At 43.9% G+C, this 27838-nt stretch overlaps 1 protein-coding gene across 1 annotated transcript in view; it reads right to left on the reverse strand.

Moving 5' to 3' along the window:
- Positions 1-27838, reverse strand: part of SHB (SH2 domain containing adaptor protein B) — a 197191-nt gene that overhangs the window by 37498 nt on the left and 131855 nt on the right. Inside the window, exons 4-5 of the mRNA XM_060237019.1 lie at positions 4324-4495; positions 1605-1724 (exon numbers count right to left, since the gene is read on the reverse strand). Of these exons, the coding sequence (XP_060093002.1) occupies positions 1605-1724; positions 4324-4495 (292 nt within the window). The remainder of the gene's footprint in view (positions 1-1604; positions 1725-4323; positions 4496-27838) is intronic.

A 27838-nucleotide genomic window follows, 5' to 3' on the forward strand; every position in this document is an offset into this window, starting at 1 on the left:
TCACCCACCCCACCCTTGGCAAATACTCGCTCCGAATTATGAAGACACCCGAAACCAGTATGTGTCCCAAAGGGGGCATGGTCTGTCTTTATGCAGGAGTGTTGCACACACATATCCACACCCGTTGCACAGCTCTGAGGCACCAGCCGGACCACAGCCAGTGTGCAAGTGACACAGCTTAACCAGATGCCCTGCACAAGGACAAAATGTTGTCTCGCAGCTCTCTGTGATAGTGTGGCGATCTCTGGGGACTGGTCCACTCTGACTTCTTTTGCTTCTTTCCGTCTTTGATAGCACTGGGGGAAGCACGTGTCACCCAAAATGGGGCCAGATTTGACCACTGGAATTCCAGCTGCTGCACCCTAAAGCAAAGCTTTAGCTAAAATCAGGGCTTTTTTTTTGTAGCCGGAACTCTTTTGCACATTAGGCTACACTGCCCTGATGTAGCCAATCCTCCAAGAGCTTACAGGGCTCTTCTTACAGGGCCTACTGTAAGCTCCAGGACTGGTTACATTAGGGATGTGTGGCCTAATAGGCAAAGGAGTTCCTGCTACAAAAAAGGCTCTGCCTAAAATGTTTCAAAAGCTCTCAATTTACACTGAACAACACATGTTTGTATTCGAATCATATATTTATTGGTACCTGAAATCATTTTCCAGAGAGGACTGACTGCTGAACTATACTTTTAAGGCCAAGCAAACCACTAAGGCAACTCTTAATTTACTATACCTAATATTTACTGTTGTGTATAATATTTATTACACAGAGGCATAACGCTTCCAGAATCTGGAAACCATGATTGCTCCTTGAAAACTAATATGGGTTAATTGGTCAGGAAGCCAGATAACAATGGGGAGGGTATTCATGTTGCAATCTGAAGGTATCACTTGAACAATTAGAAAAAAAAAAAAACCTGGCCATTAATCTGATAACAAAAAGTAAAACATCAACAACAAAGCAATAAAAACAGAAATAAAACAAAGTAACAGAAACTATTTAAAGAAAAGTCAGTTTTTAAAGGCAGTTGTTGCTAACAAATGACACCTTGAAGAATAACTACAGGCAAAAAATCCCCTAAATAGCAGTATTTTCAGCTTCCCAGAGACCTGAAATTAGCCAATTGACAACATTTGGCCAGTCTTAGGTCTGCCTTGCCAACAGAATTTCTTTGCCTTTCCCCCCTTTGATTCACAGAGTGATTTTTCTACAGTAATTTAGAAAGAACTACTTAAGATGTCCATTCAGGGGAAGGGACTGAACAGAAGAAAAAAACCAGATTTTATTAAATGCTGGGGGAGAGAATGAGAAGAGCACAAACAATTTAATCAGCAGCAAGAACAGATAAAACGTATTTTGCTTAACGGGGCCAGACAACCACTAAAAAATCCATGCATGTCCCAGGAGCCTTACAACCAAATCTCAGAACTGTCATTCAAAGCCATGCTGTTTGACGTTTGGAATGCTAAAATTCTTACAAGGCACTAGAAAGCCTTTCTAGTATCAAAATGAAGGAATGGGTTTTGTTTGCTGTTACTGTACCCCCCCCCCCCACATAATCTGCTTCATAATGTGCATTCATAAATGCTTTTCAAAGTCATACTTACTTTAATGAAAGAGAATAGTCGTGCTTGCTGGTTTGACTGTTCCTCACTAGATAGCTACATTCTTTACATAACCGCAACAGGTTTTCTGCATCTGTCCGACTTATTGCCCCATGATACCATCTAAAAAAAAAGAAACCAGAAGCCACACAACAATTAAGGATTTATTGGAGGGAACACTTTCAAAACATTTGCATTGTATTTCCATATTTATAACCTGCTCCTCATTTTATGATTGTTGTGAGCTGCACTGCGGACTGTGTATAGGGGCCAAAAGGCAGCACAGGAATTGATATTATCTAAATAGGCAGAGGCCCTGGCCCCAGTGACTCAGGCTGGCCTGATCTTTTTAGATCTTGGAAGCTAAGCAGGATTGGCCTTAGTTAGTACTTGGAATAGGAAGGCCACCAAGGAAGTCCAAGGCTGCTATGCAGAGGCAGGCAATAGCAAAACACCTCTTTTATTTTTTGCATTCTTATGCATTCTTATTGATTCTTATTGTATTCTTTTTTGTATTTTTATGGAAGTCATGGCACCCTCTGGTGACTGACCCCTACTGGGGGCTTGGAAGATATTCAGAGAGGTAGAGCCTGCCCCTGCCCTCCCAATGGCTGGTATTCCAAGGAGGTCTGAGATCTGGGCTATCTAGGTCAGGGCTGGTTCTCACCTTCAAAAAATCACCTTCAAAACCCATAAGGGATCGCTATAAGTCAGTTAAGAGGGAAAAAAGGAGGAATGAGCCAGGGACAGTAGCTTATTTGACCTCAATCTCTAAAAGGTCAAATAAACTAGTCTTCCTCAAACCTTGTTCCTCCTTTCCCCCCACCCCCTACTTACCGGCAATACTCCCTCTAAGGTGTGGAGTCTTGGGAGCAAAGATTTTATCTTGTGAGCTACTGGCATTAAAGTTGTGAGCTACTGGCATTAAAGTTGTGAGCTACTGGGCACTTTTGGGTTATGTTGCCTTGAGCTCAGCGGGGTCTGCAGATTGTGTCTCCTGTGGCCCCTCTGAATCAGGCGGGTGGAGGGGTGCCACAGACATGGCACCCCCAAGGAGACCCTGAAGGGGTTTTCTTTTCGCATGGGACTTTTACAGGAAGCCAGGGGTGCAGCGGCGCCTGTTCCTGTTCTTCTTGTATGCCCCGAAGCTCCCCCACCATGATAGCCAACATGGCAGAAAGAGGTGAACGCCCAACCGCTTGCTTTCTTTTCTTTCAATAAGCTTCTGATGTATCGCTTCCCTTCTTCAAGCATGACAATTCTACTTGGCAAGTAAGTGTGCTTTCGATACCACTGGCTAATGGGTTGTTTTACATAACAACAAGTGGGACAGTTCAAAGGAAGGGAAAGAGATCGATTACATCTCCACTTTCCCTGTGAATGAGGCTTCGAAAAGTTAAAGAACATTTTTAAACACTGGAAATAATCTGAATTAGATTGAATACATATACTTAAATCGACCTGGACTATAATTGGGTATGTGTTAAAGAGGCTATTATCTGGCTGCAATATGGTCTGAACAAAAACGAGATATATTCTAGAGAGATTTCTCTTTATCGTCTGATTGCAATTGAGATGGTAACATTCAAAATCACAGGTGGAGGAGATTTGGAAAGTCGAACTAACTGGGTCTCTGAGCTACTTTTCAACTTGGATTAATAGACTGAGTTTGTTGACAGAGAAAAATGGCTTTGCCAAGCGAAATCTGTTATAAAAAAGACATATTAAGCAGTATAAATTCTCTGAAGCAGGATCTTGGTTCATTAACAGAGTTGATTAAGAAACAAATGGGAGCTTTTGTGCTGAAAGCTAGCAAAATCTCAAATCTACATGAGCAGAGTGTTAAAGAGATCCTGGTGATGTCTGTGGAATTGGAAAGGGAGAGTGATCTGCTGGGAAACAAACAAAAGAAAACCAAAATGAAACCTTATGGCGCAGTTAAAAACTTTTAAGAAGGCAGACATCATAATTATTTTGTAATTTGACAGATTTGTTTTTAATGGATAAAGATATCTGTTTCTTATGCTTATTTTAATGACGATATTGTTAAACTAATAAGTTAGTCCGTATTTTTAATATGGTTGAGTTAAGCAGCAAAAACTAAGATATGGAAATCTTTTAGGAAGAAGGATTTTTGAACTGTTGTTCCCTCTGTGGGTAATTAGATATGGAATTTTTAATAAGAACTGATATGTGATTTCAAAAGGGTAAAGTGAGATTTTAAGGATGGAAAAGTTTTACAAAAAATGTTATATAAATAAATAGTTAATTTGGATTAATTGTTAAGAAGGCAGATAGCACAATTATTTAGTAATTTGATAGATCTGCTCTTAGTATGTTTGTCTGGAGACACTTGTCTATATTGAGACAGATAAACCATCTCAGAATTGGAGCGCCCACCACACCGCCTGTGGCCCTGCTGCAGACTGTAGGCACCTTCTCAAAAGCTCCTTTGACAAAGCTGTGGAGAAGAGGCAGAGAGAGGCAAACTTGGCAACGATGCCAGCAGTGGCTGCACCAGGCAAGTCGGGCAAAGAGCAGCTCAGTCACTAGCTGCGTGTACAGGCTAGGAGGACTGCATGCAGGGGAGGGGGGGGGGGAGCTGGCCCAGGGCTTCTAAAGGTGTGGGGGCCCATGGGCCAGTGCCTAGTTGGCCTAATTGTTAATCTGGCTTTGTCTGCCCCCCTGCCCACCCCCACTATAAAACTGCAAGGGAACTTACATTTGTTTTTCCAGTGGGATGGTTGGGTCCACTCGCTCCCCGAGGATCCCACAGAACTCGGGGCTGCCGTGTTTGATGGGCTTGAAGCCTCCTCCTGGTGCTCGGAGCTGCCAACGCCGATCGCTGGAAGGGGAAGGGGAAGACTGCCTCATGTCTCCCCCGTTGAACTGAGCTGGGGGGGGGGGGGGGGGAATGAAGCAGAACAGTTATCACCTCAACGTTCATCACCCAGCATATGTGAAAAATGCACACAATGCAGAAGAGGATTCCTTAATTCTAAACCATATAAAATACTATTCACATGGCCTGCGGTCACACACTCTAAATAGTGCAGTTTCAATCCACTTCAGAAACTGTTTGAAAGTAGATTTTGCACTTCACACAGCAAAATCCAGTTGGAAAATGCTTTGAAAGTACATTCTTTAGCATGCATGACTTCTTTTTTTAAGATACCTTTCTCCCCAGTGGGAACCCAAAGTGGCATATATCGTTCTCTTCTCCATTTTTATCCCTACAACAACCCTGCGAGGTAGGTTAGGCTGAAAGTGTGTGACTGGCCCAAGGTCACCCAATGAGCTTCCATGGCATATGGGGATTCGAACCTGGGTCTCTGATTCTAGCCCTACACTCTAAAGCCACTATACAGACCAGGAGTGGCTAAACTTGCTTAATGTAAGAGACACAGAGAATAAATGTCAGATGTTTGAGCGCTGCAAGACAGGAAGGAAGGAAGGAAGGAAGGAAGGAAGGAAGGAAGGAAGGAAGGAAGGAAGGAAGGAAGGAAGGAAGGAAGGAAGGAAGGAAGGAAGACAGATGGGGAAGGAGAGGTAGAAAGAAAGCAACTTGAATTTTGAATACATTCACTTTAAATACATTCACTTGATTTAAAGAGACAAATGACTTCTGCAAGCCAGCTGATGGGGTGGTGGGGACATTGAGAGCCATACAATGTGTGTGAAAGAGCCATGTGTCGCTCCCAAGCCACAGTTTGGCCATCCCTGATATAGACTTACAAGTGCACAATGACAAGGCACTGGTATGCAGCTGTCCTTGTAGAGTCTTCCCTCTCAATGAAGCCATGAAAGGCATCCTGACTCTTTCTCAATGAGGAGACGGGAGTCTCCAGCTCAGAATTCATTCCAATCCCCTGTTACTACCAGTCTAAAACTAATTCAAGGATAAAATGTTTCATAGCTTTCCAATCACAGCGGATTCGAGATGAAGCAAAAAGGAAATGTCAGGGCCAATTCCTTTACAGCAGCACAAGTCAAATCAACTTTTGGAAAGGGAGAAAGAAAAACTCCAGTTCCAGTCATTTCACAAATGTAGAATGCATTTTCTGGGCAGCAGTCCAGACTCAGATGCTTAAATCTTAGTCAAAAATGGTATATGCAAGTACTTTATTTTTGGAAGGTAAGCTCCCTACATTGCTTGGAAAAGAAAAACAGAACGTCTACAAGTGCCGTTTCCCCATAATGCACTGCAACTAAGGGTAACATGATTGACAGGTATATTTGTATATTTTATATACATATGTGCATGTCTAGGAGTGCATGAGTATGCTGAAAGCTTTGTCTGTTTTGCATCCTGCTTGAAAGACTGAGGCAGCCTCTTATGTGTGACCAAACAAGCTGGAGGCCCAAGCCCGGGCCACTTGGAATGAATGAACACAATGCTGTGAATAGTCCTTGAGATTCTCAGAACCATGGAGATGTTGGCTTCTTGATAAAGTAATTTGCATGTGAAACGTGGACTATCGGCTGGCGATCACAAGGAAGGAAGAAGACCAGGGGTGGAATTCTGGCAGGAGCTCCTTTGCATATTAGGCCACACATCCCTGATGTCACCAATCCTCCTGGAGCTTACAAAAAGAGCCTTGTAAGCTCTTGGAGGATTGGCGACATCAGGGGTGTGTGGCCTAATATGCAAAGGAGCTCCTGCTAGAATTCCACTCCTGAAAACGACCATTTTTAGGACCAACTTACATTTGAGGAAGACTATCTTATTTATTCTTTGAACATTGGGTGCAATGATATAGAAGAAAAACCTTGCTGAGCATGCCTTTTTGAGGACTGTTGGGGTCCTTCCATTATTTGGACATTTATACCAATCTTTTGGTATCACAGGACCTTTTGCTAAGTTGTTAATGATATATGTTTGTTGAGACAGAAGAGCTTTTGGTATACATTGCTTTATCAGGGGATTGATATTGCACAGTTGTTTTCCTGTTCTTTTTCCAGTATTTCTAGGCTAGGGAAAGTGAAAGGAAGCCTTGGGATACATCCCTTACTTTAACCAATAGTCCTTTTCCCAGATCATCAGAGCATTCAAGAAGAGGACGACTGCAGATTTATACCCTGCCCTTCTCTTTGAATTAGAGACTCAGAGTGGCTTACAATCTCCTATATCTTTTCTCCCCACAGCAGACACCCTGTGAGGTGGGTGGGGATGAGAGGGCTCTTACAGCAGCTGCCCTTTCAAGGACAACTCCTGCAATAGCTATTGCTGACCCAAGGCTATTCCCGGAGCTGAAAGAGGAATGGGGAATCAACCCCGGTTCTCCCAGATAAGAGTCCTCACACTTAACCACTACACCAAACAGGCTCTCTTCAAAGACACATTGAATGCCATTGCAAACAGAACAGAAGCTCTCCTGTGTGCTCTGTAGTTTCGCATTTTGAATCCAGCAACCCCTATGAGAATGCTCTGCTGAATGCTTAAACTGGGGTATTTGGAACTCTGAGAAGATTAAAGGGGGGATGCTTGGACACTGGGATCAATCCATAAGATGCTGCTGCTGCTGCTATTACTAGATAAGCAGCAGCTGGGGACTCTTTGCTTGTTCCAGTTTGCTCTTCTCTCTTTATTCTTTCCTCTTCAAAGCAAAGACTCCACCATGGCCGCAGGAAGGCAAAGTAAGGACGGCCCAGCAGACAGATAATTGGCAAGAGGCAGTGGGAAGAGGAAACAGCCTTTCAGGTCAAGGCACTGAGCAATAGATGGACTTGGTTAACTTTGTCTTTTCTTTGCCATCTGTCTCTGCAGAGCTGACCTGCCCAAGGTTCGTTTCTTGAAGGGGAAGATGTTTCCCCAGCCTGATTTTGATGGGCAAAGAGCAATTCTGTGGCCTGATATGCAAAGGAGTTCCTGTTACAAAAAAAAGCCCTGGTTGGGAAGATATACAATTGAAAGCTTGATGAGCAAACTTAGCTTGCATGTGATGCTTCGTGAGGGAGCCAGTAAAATGTGGATGCCTCTTGCACAAACTTGGGAGATTTGTATGTGTGGAGGATGACAAAAAGCAGTGGTAAAACAGACACTTTTCCCTCTCCCACCACCACCTCTACTGCCTATCCAGCAAGTGTGCTGTAAAGAAGAAACGACAAGGGGTTTGTGCAAGCCAAAGCAGGAGAGCAGAAGAAACCCCCCCCCCACTGTTTTTTCAGAGGAAAAGAATGAATGTGGGACAGATGTAGTCCAGAAACTCTGTGGATATCCAAGACCCTCTGCAGAGTTTCTGTAAGCTCTCCACCGCCATGAGACTGAACAGCGAAAAACCCACAGACTAAACACACACATTACTCAAATCTCCTTTCAGTCCCTTTCCCGCTGATGGTCTGCACACCCACAAAACAAGAGACATAGTTTTGAACGTACTCGTCTCATGTTTCTGATTCCATTGCTGGTCAAGCTGCAATGCTGGCTGTCGACTGCATTCCAACTTTCCTGCACTGTACAATGGATGCATGGCTGGTGCCAGCATACCCTAACGTGGCATGCCTCCTCCGCTGCCCATGTGCCCTTTCCCCACCCACTTGCTGGCAAGCTCTCTGACATCCATGCTTGCCTCCAGCTGTACGCACTGCCCAGCATCATCAGGGAGAGCAGGTAACTGCAAATGCAGGTGGGTAAGGCAGCTCATGAAGATGTGGGGGGAGGATGCCCAGACGTGTGGGTCAGCAGGTGGGAAAAGAGGCATGAGGAGGAGGCCTGCTGATAGGTAGAGGAGGAAGGGAGGGGGTCCTGGTTAGTCTCTGCCCAGGACCTGAATACACATGTGAGTTTGGCCTCTGTAGAAAAAAGTGGCCAATTTCCATAGATTTCCAAACTACTTCGGGGGAGGGGGGAATGCAGAACTTAATGTCAAAATTCAAATTTTGCATTCTTTTGAATAGCAAGACAGACATTTGTCAAGAGGTTGACAACATCTCCATATATAAAAATCGACATTTCAGATTCTTGGAGAACTGGACTCTTCCCCTTAAACAGTGCTTCTTGCTGTAGCTTACGTGAAGTTTCACAGCTTTTTCTTAAATTGGGACTTCAGGGAAATATTTTCAGGACAAAGACGCCCCCAACAATTGGTCATAAGTGGGGATACGTTTGGATAAAAAGTAGGTTTTTATACTATTCCCTTCACTACCCGAAGGAGTGTCAAAGGGGCTTACAATCGCCTTCCTTTCCTCCACCCCCACCTACCCCTCACCCTTGTGAGGTAGGTGGCTGAGAGACTTCTGAGAGAACTGTGACTGGCCCAAGGCCTCCCAGTAGGTTTCATGTGGAAGAGTGGGGGAATTGATTCTCCAAATTAGAGTCTACGGCTCTTACCCACTACATCAGGGGTATCAAACATGCAGTTTGAGGGCCGAATCAGGCCCCCAGAGGACTCCTATCAGGCCCCTGAGCAACGGGCTGTCATCTGCTTCCTTCTCCCTATATTTTTCTTCCTTCTGCATAGTAACTTGCTTTGCAAGGCTTGCTCAATTGCCCAGGAGCTACAGAGCAAAACCTCTATTTTCTCCATTGGCTGAGACTCCTCCCTTGGGGAGGAATGGGGGGGGGAATAGCTTGCTTTGCCAGGCTCTCTTCAATTGCACAGTGGAGCTACTGAGCCAAGCCTCTCTTCATTCTATTGGCTGAGGCTCCTCCCCCCAGTCCCCTGGGGACGGAAGGAAAGAACCAGAGCTTCCTTTGCCCAGTTCCCTGGATCCCATGGGAGAAACACAAAAAAAGCACCTTTAAGACCAATGAGTGCTAACATTTTAAACATGTTTTAAGTTTTTAAAATATATATTTGTGTGTTTGTCTGTGTTCTGTATAAAATTTATATCTCTGCTACCTAATCCTAAATAGGTACACATATGGCACAGCCTGACATGGATGGCTCAGCCCAACCTGACATGGTCCAGCCCAACAAAGTCTCATTTATGTCAGATCTGGCCCTCATAACAAATGAGTTCGACAACAAGATGCCAGATAGGTGTTGGAAATGTAAAAAGCACGAAGGTTCTTTCTACCATATGTGGTGGACTTGTGAAAGGGCTAAAATGTTTTGGCAAATGATTCAGCAAGAGATTTCTAAGATTTTGGGATATGAATTCAATAAAGTGGCAGAGACTTTTCTGCTGGGATTACAAATGGAAAAATTTCCAAAAGAAGACAGAACTTTAATATGGTACTTGCTCTCAGCTGCTAGGACATTGTATGCGCAGCTGTGGAAGCAAGAAAAAATACCAGAGAAATGGGATTGGATTACAAAAGTTATGTCATGGAGTGAAATGGACAAATTAACAAGAAAACTAAGAGACTATGATTTGGAACTTTTTAAGTTGGAGTGGAAGAAATTCAGAAGATACGTAGAAAAAGAGTGGAAAATAAAAGGACATTGGACAATCTTTGATAATGATTAAGGTTTTTAAAATAAGAATATAACTTTTGGAGTTTTTTCTTTAACAGTTAAGGGTACCTTTAATATTTACTTTCTTTAAGTAAATAACACTGGCGTGGGTCAAGTAACGGGGGGAGGGGTGGGGGGAAAAGTAAGATATGGGGTAGAAAGTTTTTTCTTTTATTTTAAGCTTTTATAAGTTGTAGATATAGTTTTGCTACCATATGTTACTAATAAAATTGTTTATCAGGTAAAAAAAACCCACAAATGAGTTCGACACCCCTGCACTACGCCATGCTGGCTCTCAAGGCTAAATCCTTTCTTCTGTCTGTTGAGACTGCTCTTCAACTGCTTTATTGTCAGTGCAACTATAAAACAGAGATCAGTAGTTCTAAGAATTTATATGGTTTCCTGACAAAGACTGGAGACATATTGAAGGAAGGGGGACTCAATTTCTTTTAAGGAGCTAGACAGCTTCCTGAATTAAATTGTACATGTCTGAGAATGTCTTTACGGAACTGGCAGCTTAAATTTTTATAAGAGTGTAAAAATGAGGGAGGTTCAAGAACAACTTGACAGGTAAGAAATTTTAAATCCCATTGATTACACTCATTTGAGCAAGGACAGGGAAAGGACCAGTAAATCCCTTTCACTGCATATGAATATAAAAAACAGAGATGCATTCTTTTGTCATGAATTCTGGCCTTCCAACAATGATGCAGTACCCCTGCAGGTAGACTCTGGAGTGAGTCGGCCCTTCTGTGGCAGCGCGTGAAAGGCGTAATTACGGAAATAATTCAACTAAATTAAAATAACTCCAAAACTCACAGCATCGTAATCCAAAAGGAAAGGTGGTGGGAAGAATTAACCGACGCAAGTGTTTCATAAAATTTAATTATGTTTCACTTATTTATTCTGTAAAAAAGAGTAATATCTCTAATGGCGCGGTTCTTTGTGAAAGACGCGCACCTAATCCCTTAAAAGAATATTTGTGTTTAGACAAATCACACAGCCAAACAGTAGCAACGGAAAGCTAATTCATTTACGACAACCCGCAAGTAATTAAAAACAACAAGCAATTAAAGAAGCATTATTTAACATATCGGAAGTCAAACAAGAAACTCTAATTGTGCGTGCGAGGGCTGGAACAAAATTACATGTTGAAATCACAAACAGTAAAACTCTAAGCGCACTGTTCACAACATGGCATTTTTTGGGGTGAGAAACTGTCACCACAGACTTGCAGGGAAGCTGGAAGCTTATTTATTTAAGTATTTTCAATCTTTTTTTTACATTTACTGTGCAGGAATGGAAAACAAACAATAAACAAAAAGGGAGCGAACATTAAGGGAACAAAGTGTGAGAGTTCATGCACAAATTCTTTTATCTCAGCATTTCCATTTTATTTTTTTTCTTGCCAGAAGAAAACCCAAGAGGAACCAAGGCATAAAGAGAACTGCAGAACAATAATGGGATATCACCGAGAGAGTCTTCTTCCTTTGAATCTTCCCCTTTCTCTTCCATCTTTTTGAATAATGACTATACTGTGTTCTTGTTAAGGCACTTTATGACTAGTATTATTAATACACTCATTCCCAGAATATAACAGAGATGCAGCAAGCAGCCACCTCTATAGATGGGTACTCTGAGCTGTCAGGAACATCTATGGTGCCGTCCTAAGAAGGAGCCAGTTTGGTGTAGTGGTTAAGTGTGCAGACTCTTATCTGGGAGAACTGGGTTTGATTCCCCACTCCTCCGCATGCACCTGCTGATGTGACCTTGAGTCAGTCACAAGTTCTCGCAGAGCTGTTCCTCTCAAGAGCGGTTTCTATCAGAGCTCTCTCAGCTCCACCTATCACACAAGGTGTCTGTTGTGGGGAGGGGAAGGGAAAGGAGAATGTAAGCTGCTCTGAGACTCCTTCAGATAATGAAGGGCGGGGTATAAATCCAATCTCTTCTATTTTTCTTACTTATTTCATGCATACCTTGCCTTTCCCCAATGGGAGCCCAAAGTGGCTCACATCCTCCCTCTCCTCCATTTTGTCCTCAAAACAACTCAATGAAGGAGGGAGGTTAGGCTGAAAGTATGTAACAGGCCTGAGGTCACATGAACCTGCCTTGTATTGAATCCGACCCTTGATCCATCAAGCCAATTTGGTGTAGTGTCAGTTTGGTGTAGTGGTTAAGTGCACAGACTCTTACCGGGTTTGATTCCCCACTCCTCCATGTGCACCTGCTGTGATGTGACCTTGAGTCAGTCACAAGTTCTCGCAGAGCTGTTCTTCTTAAGAGCAGTTTCTGTCAGAGCTTTCTCAGCTCCACCTACCTCACAGGGTGTCTGTCGTGGGGAGGGGACGGGAAAGGAGATTGCAAGCTGCTCTGAGACTCCTTCGGGGAATGAAGGGCGGGGTATGAATCCAATCTCCTCCTCCTTTTCTTCTTCTATGTCAGTATTATCTACTCTAAGTCGCAGCAGCCTGGGCAGGGAAATCCCCCTACCAACTTCTGACGGGGCGCCACTGACAATGGTGCCCAAGGTCAGAAGCTTGGGGGTGCTATTGGAGACCTCCCTGACGATGGAGGCCCAGATAGCAGCAACTGCGAAATCCACCTTCTTTCATTTTAGGCGGGCGAAACAGTTAGTTCCTTTCCTTGGCCATGACGACCTGGCAACTGTGATTCATGCAACAGTCACCTTGAGATTGGCCTACTGTAATGCCCTCCACTTGGGGCAGCCTTTGTTGCAAACCTGGAAACTTCAGTTAGTGCAGAACACGGCTGCTAGGCTGCTAATGGGACGGCCCAAGTGGGAGCACATACCGCTGGCGCTGCAGGAAATGCACTGGCTACCAATAGTGTACCAGATTTGTTACAAGGTGCTGGTTATTACCTTTAAAGCCCTATATGGCCGACGACCTGTTTACCTGAGGGACCGTCTGTCCCCACATGTTCCCCAGAGAGTATTAAGATCTGGATCTCAACATCTCCTAGTGATCCCCGGGCTGAAAGAGGCGAGACTGTCAACCACCAGGGATCGGGCCTTTTCAGTGGCAACCCCCTCCTGGTGGAATCAATTGCCAGAAGAGGTTAGGGCTTTGAGGGATCTTGCTCAGTTCCTCAAGGCCTGTAAGACCGCTCTCTTTCGGCAAGCCTTCAGTTGACTGTAGGAGAATTCTGGAACAACTGTCGTCCTGAGAATATGAGTAACATCTGATTTGTTAGCACCAACTGTAGATTGTTTTAACTTGTAATGTTTAATGGTTTTATTGATTTTATGACTGTAATCATGGTTTACTATGATTTGATGTAAGCTGCCCTGAGCCTGCCTCGGCGGGGAGGGTGGGGTATAAATCGAATTAAACATAAACATACTCAGACTGGCAGTGGCTCTCCAGAGTCTCAAGCAGAGGTCTTTCACACAACCTACTGCCTGGTTCTTTCAAATAGGAATGCTGGTGATTGAACCAGGGACCTTCTGCATGCCAAGCAGATGCTCCACCGTTGAGCCACCGCCCCTCACCCAGCAAACTTCCATGGCAGAGCAGTCGGAGAGGGATGGTGGCTCAGTGGTAGAGCATCCGCATGGGAAGCAGAAGGTCCCAGGTTCAATCCCTGGCATCTCCAAAAAAGGGTCCAGGCAAATAGGTGTGAAAAACCTCAGCTTGAGACCCTGGAGAGCCGCTGCCTGTCTGAGAAGACAATACTGACTTTGATGGACCGAGGGTCTGATTCAGTATAAGGCAGCTTCATATGTTCAGTGATCCTCGTCCAACCCTTTCTGCACCACACCGGCTCTCACTAGTAGTGTTCACTCACCCTCTGGCAAAGAAGGGTGGACACAAGTGTGCTGGCCTTGCTCCTGCCAAGTGGTCTGCAAGAGTCAAATGCGTGGAGAAAGTGCCCTCACGTACCTACCTCCCCCTGATCAGTGATACTTTTTAAAAATTACTGATCATAAAGAAGTGTGTGTTTGTGGGTGTTTCCTCCATGCATTTGTCTCTTGGAGAGCTTTTGGTGATTGTGTGGAGGCAGTAGCAGTACCAGCACGCTTGTGCCTGCTCTCTCTCCTTCTGCACTGAGCAAACACACTGGGAAGCTGTAGGGTTGCCAATCCCCAGCTGAGGGCAGGGGATCCTCTGGTTTGGAGGCCCCCCCCCTGCTTCAGGGTTATCAGAAAGTGGGGGGGGGAGGGAAATGTCTGCTGGGCATTCTATTATACCCTATGGAGACCGGTTTCTATTAGGATGTAATAAAGAATCAATCTGTGGGCATCTAGGGCTCTGGCCCCCCTGTTTTTTGAGTTAGAGGCACCAAATTTTCAGCATAGCATCCGGTGCCTCTCCTCAATCCCCAACCCCCACAAGTTTCAAAAAGATTGGACCTGAGGGTCCAATTCTATGAGCCCCCAAAGAAGGTGCCCCTTTGCTTCATTATTTCAAAATGGAGGGAAGGCATTTAAAAGGCGTGTGGTCCCTTTAAATGTGACAGCCAGAACTCCCTTTGGAGTTCAGTCATGCTTGTCATACCCGTGATCCTGGCTCCACTCCAAAGTCTCCTAGCTCCACCCCCAAAGGCCCCAGATATTTCTTGAGTCTGCCCTGGCAACCCTGGAGAGGGTATGTGTTCATCTGTACTGAGCTTCAATGGACTTACAACGTAACCCTGCCTAGGACAGTACTGTTAATTACTTAATTTCTTGAAGCAAACAGCAGTTCTGTTGCACTCAGTTAGTGACCTGACAGGCAATTTTGGAATTCAGTGCATGATGGGTTTCATAATGGACTTAATTTGGTGAGCTCAATACAGAATTTCAACAGGCAAACTTGATACCAAGTAATTCCTAACCTTCTCCGGTAATGGAAATCATAATGCATTTCCCATCAACGTTTTCCCTAAAACCGAGAGAACAAAACAGCTTTGAGGCTGCCAGGTAAGGTGCTCTGAGCATCTCTGAAGTATGAGTGGGATATTAAGTGCAATAAATAGATTAAAAATAAAATAAAAGCAATTTATTTATCCATTAGTGAACCTGAAGTCTAGCTTTCCAAGCAATAGAACAAAAAACATTTCCATTTTGAAAGCGCCATTTCATCACAGCAAAAGGCTCTCCTGGCAGACTCCAGTTAAGAGCTAAAATAAATGCTTATTGATTCTCTCCCCTCCTTTTTGGCACCAATTTATCCCCCTGCTGTAAGGATGTTTGAAGCCGTAAGGTGAGAGCACACTTTCTGGTCTAGCCAAGGAGTCAGGGAACAAACAGGGACAGCTTTGGCCTACACCAGTCTCAGGGAATGAGCTGAAGTCATGCAATTCACTCGCTAACCTAAGAAGATCTGGGTCAGGATGGGGCACACATGGGAGACCAGACCACCTGGGAATCCTACATGCATAGCCTTGTGTTTCATGGGAGAAAAGAAGGGTGTTAAGTGCCATGAAGTGAAAATAATTCATGACACAGTCAAATGCAAAAGGAGCATGCTGAGTATCCAGCAAGCACGCAGGAATTCAGAGAAATGTGTTTCCCTATCTGAACCCTAAATTAAGGTAAAGGTAGTCCCCTGTGCAAGCACTGAGTTGTTACCAACCCATGGGGTGACATCACATCCTGTTTTCTTGGCAAACTTTTTATGGGGTGGTTTGCCATTGCCTTCCCCGGTCATCTATGTTTTGCCGCCAGCAAGCTGGGTACTCATTCTACCGCTCTCAGAAGTATGGAAGGCTAAGAGTCAACCTTTATCCAGCTACCTGAGCCCAGCTTCCATCAAGATTGAACTCAGGTTGTGAGCAGAGTTTGGACTGCAGTACTGCAGCTTACCACTCTGGGCCTGTCTGTTTAATGGCTAAAATCCATGAAAGTTCGTGGTACATGGTCCAATAAATTCACAAAACAGGAACCCATATGGACCTCAATTTTTTTTTATGCCCTCCCCAAGTTATAATCATAGAGTTGGACGGGACCTCCAGGGTCATTTAGTCCAACCCCCTGAACAATGCAGAAAATTCACAAATACCTCATCCCCACACCCTGAAGATGGGGGGGGGGGGGAAACCCCACCTTCAGGATCTCTGAAGCTGAAACAGGGTTGCCTGGCTTGTAGTGACAGGGATCCAACAGGGGTATAATAGATATCTGAGCACAAGGACATCCCGTTCTCCACCTGGTTCTCATTAAATACAAGCCACATAAAACCTGTCCATCGCTGTGATACAATGTGAACACAATCGGGCTTTGTTCAACTGTTTGCAACATCTTTAATTCTATGCATCTTATAAAGTCTCATTTTTGGTGGCTGCAGTCCAACAAAACTAGATGATGAAACTCCCGAGCACCTGTTCAAGCCAGGGAAATACGAAATAGATCCTGACTAATAGTGCCAGACAGATTCGTCCTGGGGCAAGGGGCACTCAGACTCTGGCCCAAAATTCTACTTGGCACTCAAGGAAGTAAAAAAGCCCCCAAACTCTTATTATATCATTTAATCTGTTCTGCTCCCGATCCTTGCTTTTAAGGCCTATGGTAGAATAACAGCCTAATAGCTCGGCCTAATTTGATCTTGTCAAAACTTGAAAGCAAAGCAGGGTTTGCTGTTGTTCGTGCTTGGGAGGGATACCACCAAGGAAGATTAGGTTGCAAAGAAGGAGGAGGAGACATTGGATTTGTATCCCACCCTCCACTCTGAATCTCAGAGTGGCTCACAATCGCCTTTACCTTCCTCCTCCACAACAAATACCATGTGAGGGAGGTGGGGTTGAGAGAGCTCTCCCAGAAGCTGCGCTTTCAAGGACAACTATGCGAGAGCTATGGCTGACCTAAGGCCATTCCAGCAGCTGCAAGTGGAGGAGTAGGGAATCAAACCCAGTTCTCACAGATAAGAGTCCACACACTTAACCACTACACCAAACTGGCAAGCCACCTCTGTTCATTCCTTGCCTTGAAAACTATATGGTCCTGGGGTCTTCAAGAGTTGGTTGCAACTTGAAGGCACACAATTATATTATTATGATGACGATAATATAATTCCATCAGCCATTTTATCTGGCAGATTCCAAGGAACTCCCTATTCAAGTAGATGCTGTCCCTGTAAAATGGATTGTGTTGAGACTGTTGCCCATGTTCTTCTTCAGTGTCCTCTCTATTTGGCATCCCGCTGGGATCTTTTATACCCCATATTGGCCCAAATTTTAGAGACCTCTGAAGATTTAAAGTGCTTTCCTTGCTTGATAATTCTGATCCGGAAATAACAGAATTAGTAGCAAAGTTTTTTTTATAGAGCTATGGTTACTCGTCCTGATAAGTAGTACTATCTATCAGGTTTTACTGTGTTGCTACTTTGTTTTCATTTTGTAATCCTAATTTTATTTTGTATGGATTATATATTCTTTTAATATGTAACCTGGCCAACCCTCTATTTTATATTCTTATATATGCCAATAAAGGCTGTCTTGTGTGTGTGAGATGACAAATTGCCACAGTCAGATATTTGATTGGTAGATGGTGTTTGCAATTCTATCCAGCCAAGTTCTTAGTTACTGCAGATGTATCTTTGCAGGATTCTTGCTGTTTCAAGCAACACCATCTTTGGGAGCTGAGCTGGTGTTTTTCACTCAATGCCCAAAATGTCCAGGCGTTTCTTGAGACTCCAAAGCACTGCTCTAAGGACTCCAATGCCGGACCATAACGCTTTGTGTAGTTATTGCCTCTAGTCCACTCAGCTGGGGAGCATGCAGTGAACACGGCATTGAAACCAGGCACTGAGGCCTATTGCTGCAGTCCAAGTGAGCTGCAAACTCCCTGTCTACCAATGCCATTTGCCACCAATGATTTATTGCATTGATAAGTATCACTGGGTTATAAAACCACATCTACTAGCTTTCAACATGCTCTTCACAAACAAATACACAGGCCAAAGGATTGCACATATTTTGCATTCATAGCTCATGAACATACTTCAGCGCATGAATACACCCTCAGGCAGGAGGTGTTTTTGCTATTGTAAAAACAACATGCGTTAAACATTCTGGCTGCCTTTTCAGTGGCAGACAAACAATTGAGCCACTGTTTGAGCTTTTTACATGCCACCCTCAAAGGTGGGGAGGCTAGACTGTGTATAGTCACCACACCTGTATGGGAAGTAGCAGCTCAGGCATTAACCACCTTAAAAACAAAAAAATAAAATCAAAAGTAATAATGTATAGTTTGCAGTTCGTCAGATAATAGTATCTTCAATTAGACTAGAAATAACCATCAGTATCAGCAGACCACAATGGAACTGTTGCTTAGGCCCTGTTCAGACGCACAGTATAATCAGATGTCGCTGCTATTTCCTTCCGGATTTAAAGTGGCTGATCAGACAGCAACATCTGCCTCCCGGTATTAACTCATGGTAGACCCCCCCTCCAATCCTTCTCAGAATCGGATTATTTTGTTACCTGCTCCTTTGTGCTGTTTTTTGAGTTCTCCGGTTTCACCTCGTAGTTGTCTCCATCTGGATAGTTCTGCTGTGATATTAACCAATTTCCAGATGTCTAAAGGCTGTCCCAGAGCAAAAGGAGCCTCAGACAGCCGGTTTATGGTCGTCATTTAAAAAAACTATTTAGCAATATGCGCACAACCGCATAACCACATAATGTCATGCCCTATGTGCATAATGCACGCATGCATGTGCATAATAGTGGAGAAAAAAAGAACTGCATGGTGCCATCGTGTGGATGGCAGAAGACGGTTTCACCGCAGAGTGATTTGAATTGCAGTATGGCAGTCTGATCGATAATATCCGGAACAAAGATATTCGGAACAGAACCGGGTCAGTTTAACACGGACTCAACACGCTGTGCGAACAGGGTCTTACTGTGACAAAGCAGGAGTTTTATGATGATAAAAACGATAAGGTAGGAGAGATTCTTAAATACATCCAGGGTGGGGGTAAGCGCCATCCGGTCAAAACTGACGTGGCCATTGCTTGCCTCTGCAGAACCTTCCTTAGCAATCCAAGTTCTGACCCTGCTTAGCTTCTGAGACCTGAGGAGATCAAACTACACGGTGCCTCCTTCCCTCCAAGCTAAGCTTTCAAATACAATTCTCTAATCTTGTCTGTGACAGTTCTCTCCTAGCGGGGAATACGGTAACTACTTCTAGATTCCGATTGATGAGCACTGTTTTCCTAGAACCTTAGCCTTTCAACAGCTACTACTGGTATTCACAAAGTCAACACAGCACGCGGAGACAGTCTAGGGATGCCTCATGGTGAGATGAAGAAAGATGGCTCTGTCACTAGATTGGATGGGGAGAGGTTATAAGGATGAAGATGTCTATTTACCATTTCAAAAGGTTCTCTGGTCCAGTAGACTGGAGAGGGGGGATTCACAACAGCACTCGGCTTACTTTTACCCAGAGGAAAAGAGCAGTAGACTTTCAACCAAAAAGTTCAGACCTTTCTCAGCTGTGAGCCCCAAAAGCCACCAGGTTGTCTTCAGGCTGAAGCACAATCTTCCCCCACCCTGAGCAGGTTTCCAGAATCTTATAGGTGCCCCAGTGGTCAGAGAGACCAAAACTCTTGTGTGTTTTATGTTATTACAGAACGGCCATTTGATAATAACTCAAAGGGTCATAACCAGTGTTCCCTCTAACTTGAGTTAGTGTGAGCTAGCTTACAGCTTTTTAGTCTCAGGCTCACACATTTTCATTTTCACTCCGGAAGGATGGCTAACTAATTTATACAGTAGCCAAACTGCTTGCTCGCACCTTTAATGGCAGTAGCTCACGAAGTAGAAATTTTGTAGAAGGAGCATGGGTCATAAACAGTGTTCCCGCTAAGCTGAGTTAGTGTGAGCTAGTGCACAGTTTTTTAGCCTATGGCTCACACATTTTTGTCTTTGCTCAGGAGAAATGGCCCCACAGCAAACTAATTTATGACGTTGCTCACAACTATGATGCTGGCAGTTCACAAAGCTGAATTTTTGCTCACAAGACTTCACAGCTTAAAGGGAACATTGGTCATAACCAATGTTCCCTCTAAGCTGCAGAGTCTTGTTAGCAAAAATTCTACTTTGTGAGCTACTGGCATTAAAGTTGCAAGCTAATGGCATCAAAGTTGTGAGCTCCCGCATAAATTATTGTGCTCTGTCATCCTTCCTGAGCTAAGACAAAAATGTGTGAGCTGGAAGCTAAAAATCTGTGAGCTAGCACATGCTAACTCAGCTTAGAGGGAACACTGGTCATAACCCATCCACATGGCAGAGAAGAGAGAAAGCTATCATGGATTTATGAGGGACTGAGAAGCACTAATGGCAGATAGAGGCCACAAACAGGCAACCAGACATGTACTGAGATCCACAAACAGGCACTCTGGTGCTACTTCTGGTAAACAGAAAATTGTTTCCTTTGACTCCTTTGGGAAACACCATTTTGTCTAGATGTACTCCTGGACTGCCCTCAATACGTTTACAGGGTTGTGACTTAGAAGGGCCCAGCCCTTCCTTACAGAACTAGAGCCTTTAGTGGTCAAACCACAAGGCAGACGTATCTCCCCTTTCTGGACAACCAACAGCCATTCAAGCAGATAAAACTTTTCTATTCATCGGTCGCTGGAGAAGCAGAAATCACACGGGCACGTCGTCATTTTTGGCATCCCAGAGAGGCGCAATATTTCATTCAATTGCCTGGGTTGTCTTCCCTTAGAGGAAAAAAAAATGGTTTCCTGACAAGAAAAATAGAGCGCCTAATCCCTTTGTGCAAAAACTAGTGATAAGTTTTCTGTCCGGAAGCTCCAACAAAAATAAATAATCCTGTTATGAAGCAAATTGCTTCATAAGCCCAGATCCTGAAGTTTGGAGAAACATTCTGAGCTTTCAACAACTACCTCTATCCTCCCCCCCCAAGCAGTATTCCCTCTAAGCTGAGTTAGTGTGAGCTAGGTCAAACTTGTTTACCATCCAGCTCATACATTTTTGTCTTAGCTCAGGAAAAATGGCCCCAGAGCAAGCGAATTTATGCAATAACAACTTTAATGCCTGCAGTTCATGAAGAAGAATTTCTGCTCACAAGACTCCACAGCTTAGCAGGAGTATTGCCCCCCCACCCCACTTCTTCATTTGGTCAAAGTATGAGAAGAATCCATTTTTGCCAAATGAATCCCTTTCTCAAAGACACACTGTCAGTTCATAGGGGTTTTTTGGTACAAACCATTTACGGTACTTTCCCTGATCATTTTAAAGATGAAAGCAGGTTTTTTTTAAAGGAACAAATGCCACATAAAGATGCCAAGAAACTATAGGATCTTAGCGTACAGCTATGTAAATAAAAAAAATCCACTAAGAGACACCATAAATTTTAAACAACAAAACAGTGTAATGTTTTGTTTCCTGGAAATCTAACAGACATGTTCTGAACCTTGTTGGTCTCCTGTGTAAAGACTGGGTTTCAGTGATAAATAAGCCTCCAAACTGAAGAAAGACGGATGAAATATCCTGATATCTAGAACAGACGTCTTTGGAAGGGCTTCTTTTAGTTCCACAAACTAAATACCGGAATATTGTTACTCCTTGGAAAGACTGTTTTTGAACTGTCTTCTGTGAATGTCTTTTTGCTACATGCTCTTGTCTATTTGAAGTTCTACCTGCAAGCTTTGTCAGAACACCACTGACCTCTACATTACACTGTTTTGTTGTTTAAAATTTATGGTGTCTCTTAGCGGGTTTTTTTATTTACATAAAGATGCCAAGACTCCAAGTTGACTTGCATGACAACAAAGAAAATAGCTCAGTGGTGAGGAGTTTAAGACTAAGCACCTGAAGTTCTTAAAACACACCGTGGGATGGAAACTAAAAGATGGTGCTTGGCAGATGAGATGATTTAGCCTGGTTATATGGGCATAGAGCAGGGCCTTTTTTGTAGCTTACAGTAAGCCCTGTAAGAAGAGCCCTGTAAGGTCTTTGAGGATTGGCTACATCAGGGGGATGTAGCCTAATATGTAAAGGAGTTCCTGCTGCAAAATAAGCTCTGGCACAGAGAATACTGACACTTGGTGGGGGCAAATGAAGGTTTTGGCTGTGCCCGAGGGACACGGAAAGTGAGGGCAGAGTGAATGGGGGGAAAACCCCTTGATTTTGGTACTCACGTCCTGAAATTTTATTCCTTCCTCAGAGGCCCTGAGAGGGCTGCTAAACTCCTGAAACATCAGGCCAAAGCCAGAGATCTCATAGCCTTGCAGGACCTCGCCCAGTTTCGCAAGGCCTATAAAACCACACTCTTCCAATTGGCCTTTAACCGATTCTGAGTCACCGTTATTGCTGGAGAAATTAAAGAAATACTGAAGCCATCGGAAGTGAAACAACACCAAAGGATATTAGCACCAGATTGTTTTTAACTGTTGAATTTAAATCATGATGTATTAATGTTGTGAAATTTTATTGTTTATTGTGATTTTGTTGTTGTGAGCCGCCCTGAGCCTGCTTCGACGGGGAGGGTGGGATATAAATAAAATAAAATCAATAAATAAAAGCGTATCCCAGTGCAAGCGGCCAATCTGTACATTGATGCAACATATGGGGAGAGAAAGAAGGCACAAGCACACTGATCCAGCCCCCACCTAGGGTTGCCAAGTCCAATTCAAGAAATATCTGGGGACTTTGGGGGTGGAGCCAGGAACAAGGATGTGACAAGCTTAATTGAACTCCAAGGGAGTTCTCGCCATCACCTTTAAAGGGACAGCATACCTTTTTAAACGTCTTTCTTCCATAGAAAATAATGAAGGATAGGGGCACCTTATTTTGGGGCTCATAGAATTGGACCCCCTGGTCCAATCCTTTTGAAACTTGGGAGGTATTTTGGGGAGAGGCACTAGATGCTATACTGAAAATTTGGCGTCTCTACCTCAAAAAACAGCCCCCCCAGAGCCCCCGATACCTGCAGATCAATTCCTCATCATTCCCTATGGGAATCGTTCATGGAGGTGCATAATGGCTGGGGGGGGGGGGGCTTCCCCTGCCGGCCAGCTGGCTGGGGGAGGGGGGGAAGCCTGCAAAACCGGGGGATCCCCTGCTGGGACCTGGGGATTGGGAAGCCTACCCCCACCTCTGCATGATTGCTGAGTTGTCTGCATGGGGCAAATGTGTGGAATAAGCGCCCACACATATGCCACCTCTTGATGATCAGTGATGCTGAATTCCCCAAATGGCTGGGAGATGAATAATGCAACCCTATACAGAGTTTTGCTCTTCTCAGTGCATTGAAGTTAATGGGCTTAGAAGGACATAGTAATTTGGCTTAGCACTGCCCTGTAAAACGACCAACAGTGTTAACATCCCACATTTTGCATATATTAATGGGTTCAGATATCTTAAATAATTTTGATAAAGCATTTTGTCCTCACAGGAAGTTGTAAATGTTTCTTGAAAGTTTTCAGAAGCAGTTACAACATAACGTACTTAGTTGTTTAATTTGATTAAAAGTGTTTTGTCCTCACATGAGGTTGAAAATGTTTCTTAAAAGTTTTCAGAAGCAGTTACGATGTAATGTACTTACAAGTTGTTTAATTTGATTAATATTAAAATGATGCTAACTGTTAGGGTGTTTATTAGTCAGTCATCCAAGTTATTTTTTCACTTTCTGTCTAAAACAATGGAAGGCAGGAAGAGATTTAGGGGGTTTTTTTTAATGGCACAACTGGCTCATATGCTGCCCGCACTCTTTCTATTTTGCCCTCAAAGGGAAGCTCAGCATTCAAGGAGCAGCTTACAAAATCTCCAGGGGGTCAGAACCTGAGTCCCTTCGCCATAGCTATGGCCCCCAGCCAAGGCTGGCTCTAGGTTTTGGGGGCCCCTGGATAGACAGAGTGCCTGGGCCCCTTTGCCTCCTCTACCACCACCAACATATTTAGGGTTGCCAGCTCTGTGCTGAGAAATATCTAGAAATTTGGGGAGTGGAGCCTGAAGAGCATGGGGTTTGTCAAAGGGAGGGACTTCAGCAGAATATGATTTCCTAGAGTTAGGGCTTTTGTTGTAGCAGGAACTCCTTTGCCTATTAGGACACACATCCCTGATGTAGCCAATCCTCTAAGAGCTTACAGGGCTCTTCTTACAGGGCCTAGTGCAAATTCCAGGAGGACTGGCTACATCAGGGGTGTGTGGCCTAATAGGCAAAGGAGTTCGTGCTACAAAAAAAAAAAGCTTTGCATATTGTAATAAAAATTGCTCATTAGGATTTTCAGAAAACCAACAGAACAGATTAACATGGAGGGGGGAGGTATAAAATTGATATATAGCTCTTTATTGTCACAGTTGCAGGTCTGTATAAGACAAAAATTGCATTATGGTAAGCAGAAGAACTATTTGTAACACAACACACACATTCATTCACGCCGATAGCAACCTAGCTTAAGTACAGCATCAATACACAACCCCCTCCCGGTAATCAAGAATGGCTTTGCTGGGAAAAACCTTCGGAACAGCCTCATTGCCCCTGTACTAGGAATGCAGCTAGCGATAAGGAATCATTCCAGCATCCGGTTGCATGGTTATGAGTAACAGCAGCACTCATTTTCAGTGAAAGGAAGTGGTGTAACATCTCCCATAGGCTCCAAGTCTCTATTTATCCTCAGAACATCAATACCCCTGGGCAACAGCACGCCCACACCCCATGCCTGCCTGCATCACACACTGCCTCATCCCGGAGGAGAGCACAGTGGGCTATTTCAGAGTGCATGCTTTACATGCAAAAGATATCAGGTTCAGCCCAAGGCCTCTGCCTGAAGTCCAGGATAGTTGTTGTCAAGCAGAATAGACACCACTGGGCTATGATGGACCAAAACCTCTCCTCTGCTTCTTGGGTATAGACCATCTGGTGGGGAGCAGGGTTGCTGGAAACCAGGCCTCATTTTGAGCAGGAGCTCATAGGAGCAGAGCTCCAGAACCTCTACATTTTATTGTGCTCTTTCTTTCTTACCATCACCACTGCCCCCCCCCCCCAGCAAAAAAAAACACCACACCCCCTTGCTTCTGGGCTCCATTGTTCAAACCCCCTGTGAGAATTCTGCTGAACTGTAAGACTTGACAAACTTTCTAATATTTCCCCCCACAAAACATGGAAAAAGAACAAAAAGATGTAGAACAGACAGATGGAAATCTTCATCATGCCACTGTGGCCTCACAAGGGAAAGTAATTTTAAAAGTATGATGGGAGTAAGGTTTTATGATAACCATTATAATTCAAGAAGCATTTTAAGGTAGATGCTGAGCTGATATAATTTAGCACACCTTCCGGTGATGCCAGGGGTGTGTGGCATATGCAAATGAGTTATGCAAACAAACTGCACTAATGAGCTTCAGCACCTTTTTTTCTACAAAACAACCCCTGCTGGAAAATGCCCCCCCCCGGGGGCAGAGGACACAGGAAAGCTTCAAGTGAGGTATGGATGCATTTCAAGGGTGGAATTCTAGCAGAAGCTTCTTTGCATAATAGGCCACACACCCCTGATGTAGCCAGTCCTCCAAGAGTTTACAAAAAAGAGCCTTGTAAGCTCTTGGAGGATTGGTTACATCAGTGGGGTGTGGCCTAATATGCAAAGGAGCTCCTGCTAGAATTCCACCCCTGATGAATTTGAAAAAATAGGCTCTAGTAGTACATGAACACTTAGGCATCTGTAGATCTGTTAGTCTTGAAGGTGCCACAGGTTTGTTGTTGCTGCACGCATGCATGCGTATACAACGGTGGCATGGAACTGCTTATACCCAGTCACCCAAACACACAGTGAAAGTCGAACCACTGGAAGCCAAAATAACATCTGCAGTGTCACACAGTCCATCTGACAGAAACAAATCACTGAAGACTGCTTTTCCAGCCAAGCACAATGCCAGCCCTCTCTTTTATCTAATGCTTCCTGCCTTGGCTTCTTCAGCCACGAGGCCTCTTAAGGGCACTTCAAGACCCATCAGATAATGAGGCTTGAACTGACCAGGACTTTGCCAAAAGAAATGTGATCGGGAGTCTCTTGGAAGAGATGCTGAAACAGTTGGACAGCAAGACATGTATGGTTGACATTCTATCAGGAAAGGAATCTCCCCCCGTTTCTTTCTGTGCTGCCACATTTTATAAAAGGAGTCTCAGAAGGAAATCAGGGGCTGCTCTCTACTGTTACTCATCAAAAAGATCTTATACCTAGCTTTTCACAGGCAATTAAGTAAGTGGCTGCTTTTATCAATCGCCAAATGAAGACAAATAAAAGAACAAGCCAGTTTGGTGTAGTGGTTAAGTGCACAGATTCTTATCTGGGAGAACTGGGTTTGATTCCCCACTCCTCCACTTGCAGCTGCTGGAATGGCCTTGGGTCAGCCATAGCTCTTGCAGGAGTTGTCGTTGAAAGGGCAGCTGATGTAAGAGCTCTCTCAGCCCCTCGCATCTTACAGGTTATCTGTTGTAGGGGAGGAAGGTAAAGGAGCCACTCTGAGACTCTGAGATATAAGGCAGGATATAAATCCAGTATCTTCTTCGTCTTCTTCTTCTTACTACAAATTTTAGCTGAGCATGCTATGGGACATGGTTGGACAGCATATCTACATCATGGATTTAATAGCAATTCCCTCTTGCCAGGCAACTATCAAATTGTAATTCTGTGTGGGAGTAGGGTGCTAGCAAAACTGAGATAGTTAAAACTGGTATAAAGCCAATATAAAGTCTGCAGGGCAGGCATGCCCTTTGGAGCACTTGTCAGATGGTTGTTTCAACCGCTATTGACAAGTTTCAGCCAAAAAGACAGAACCTATATTGATTTCTAGTGAATAGCTGTTTACACATTCTCACCTTGCAAATTATCTTTTTAACAAGCCACTACTCCCACCCAAATCACATATTCCAAATTTGGAGGCTCTTCTCAGAGTTTCTTCCATTTAAGAGTGCCTGGAACAAGAACACTTCTGCAGTCGCCTTGAGACTGTCAAAAAGTCCTTCCCCAAGGAGGGTAGGTTGGCCATCAATGTCACTATTTACCCAAAGCTTTTTCTCCATGTTCTAAAGACTCTTCTAATTGCTTCAGCCAATAGTTTCCATCATGGCTGCTATTACTATTGCTGGCAAGGTGTTAACTCTCAGCTCATTTCTGCTGTCTGGAAATGATTGGTACAAAAGCAGCTTGGTTTTAATTTATTTTTGGAAACGTCTACATTTGAAGAGTTTTGTGGAAGAATGCCACATGGTAACAACTAGTGGTATATTGAGAAATTGTCCTCTTTTTTTAAAAAAAAGAAAAAGTGGGTCAACTCTCAGGTTGTATACAGCAAAAATGAACACAGAACAAGGCTAGTAATTTGAAATACAGAATATCATGACTCCAGAAAAAGATCTGATTAGGATGGTACATACTGACGGACCTATTACACACTCATAGTTTACTTCCGATTTTCACTGAAGTTGAGTCAGTAGAGCTTTACTTCAAATGCTGTGCCTGCACTTTGCACCCTTTCTCTCTCTCCGATTTTTCTATTGGGAATCATGGAATATATATACTGCATACCAATGAGAAAACCTGGATAGTATCACAGCACTGAAATTTCCCTTTTGTGTGTTTGTGTGGCATGGTTGGTCTCTCCTTATTGGTCAGTTTTGTGCTGGGCGTGTTTTTTGAAACAGGAGATTCTTCAAGCTATATTTACTCTAGGGAAGCCTACTTTTGATTTACTGACATTCATTACAGAAATCTCATGGTCAATGCTTTGAGCCTAAGACCCAGAGAAAAATATGACATGGCAGGGGACTGCAAGCTTTTGTACATAATTTTTTGATTCATGTGCTGGTCAGTCAATGGAGAAAATAGAGGCTTTGCTCTGTAGCTTGATTGAACAGGCCTGGCAATGCCA

The sequence above is a fragment of the Heteronotia binoei genome, chromosome 4 (genome assembly GCF_032191835.1).
Source record: "Heteronotia binoei isolate CCM8104 ecotype False Entrance Well chromosome 4, APGP_CSIRO_Hbin_v1, whole genome shotgun sequence".
In the NCBI taxonomy this organism is placed as follows: domain Eukaryota; kingdom Metazoa; phylum Chordata; class Lepidosauria; order Squamata; family Gekkonidae; genus Heteronotia; species Heteronotia binoei.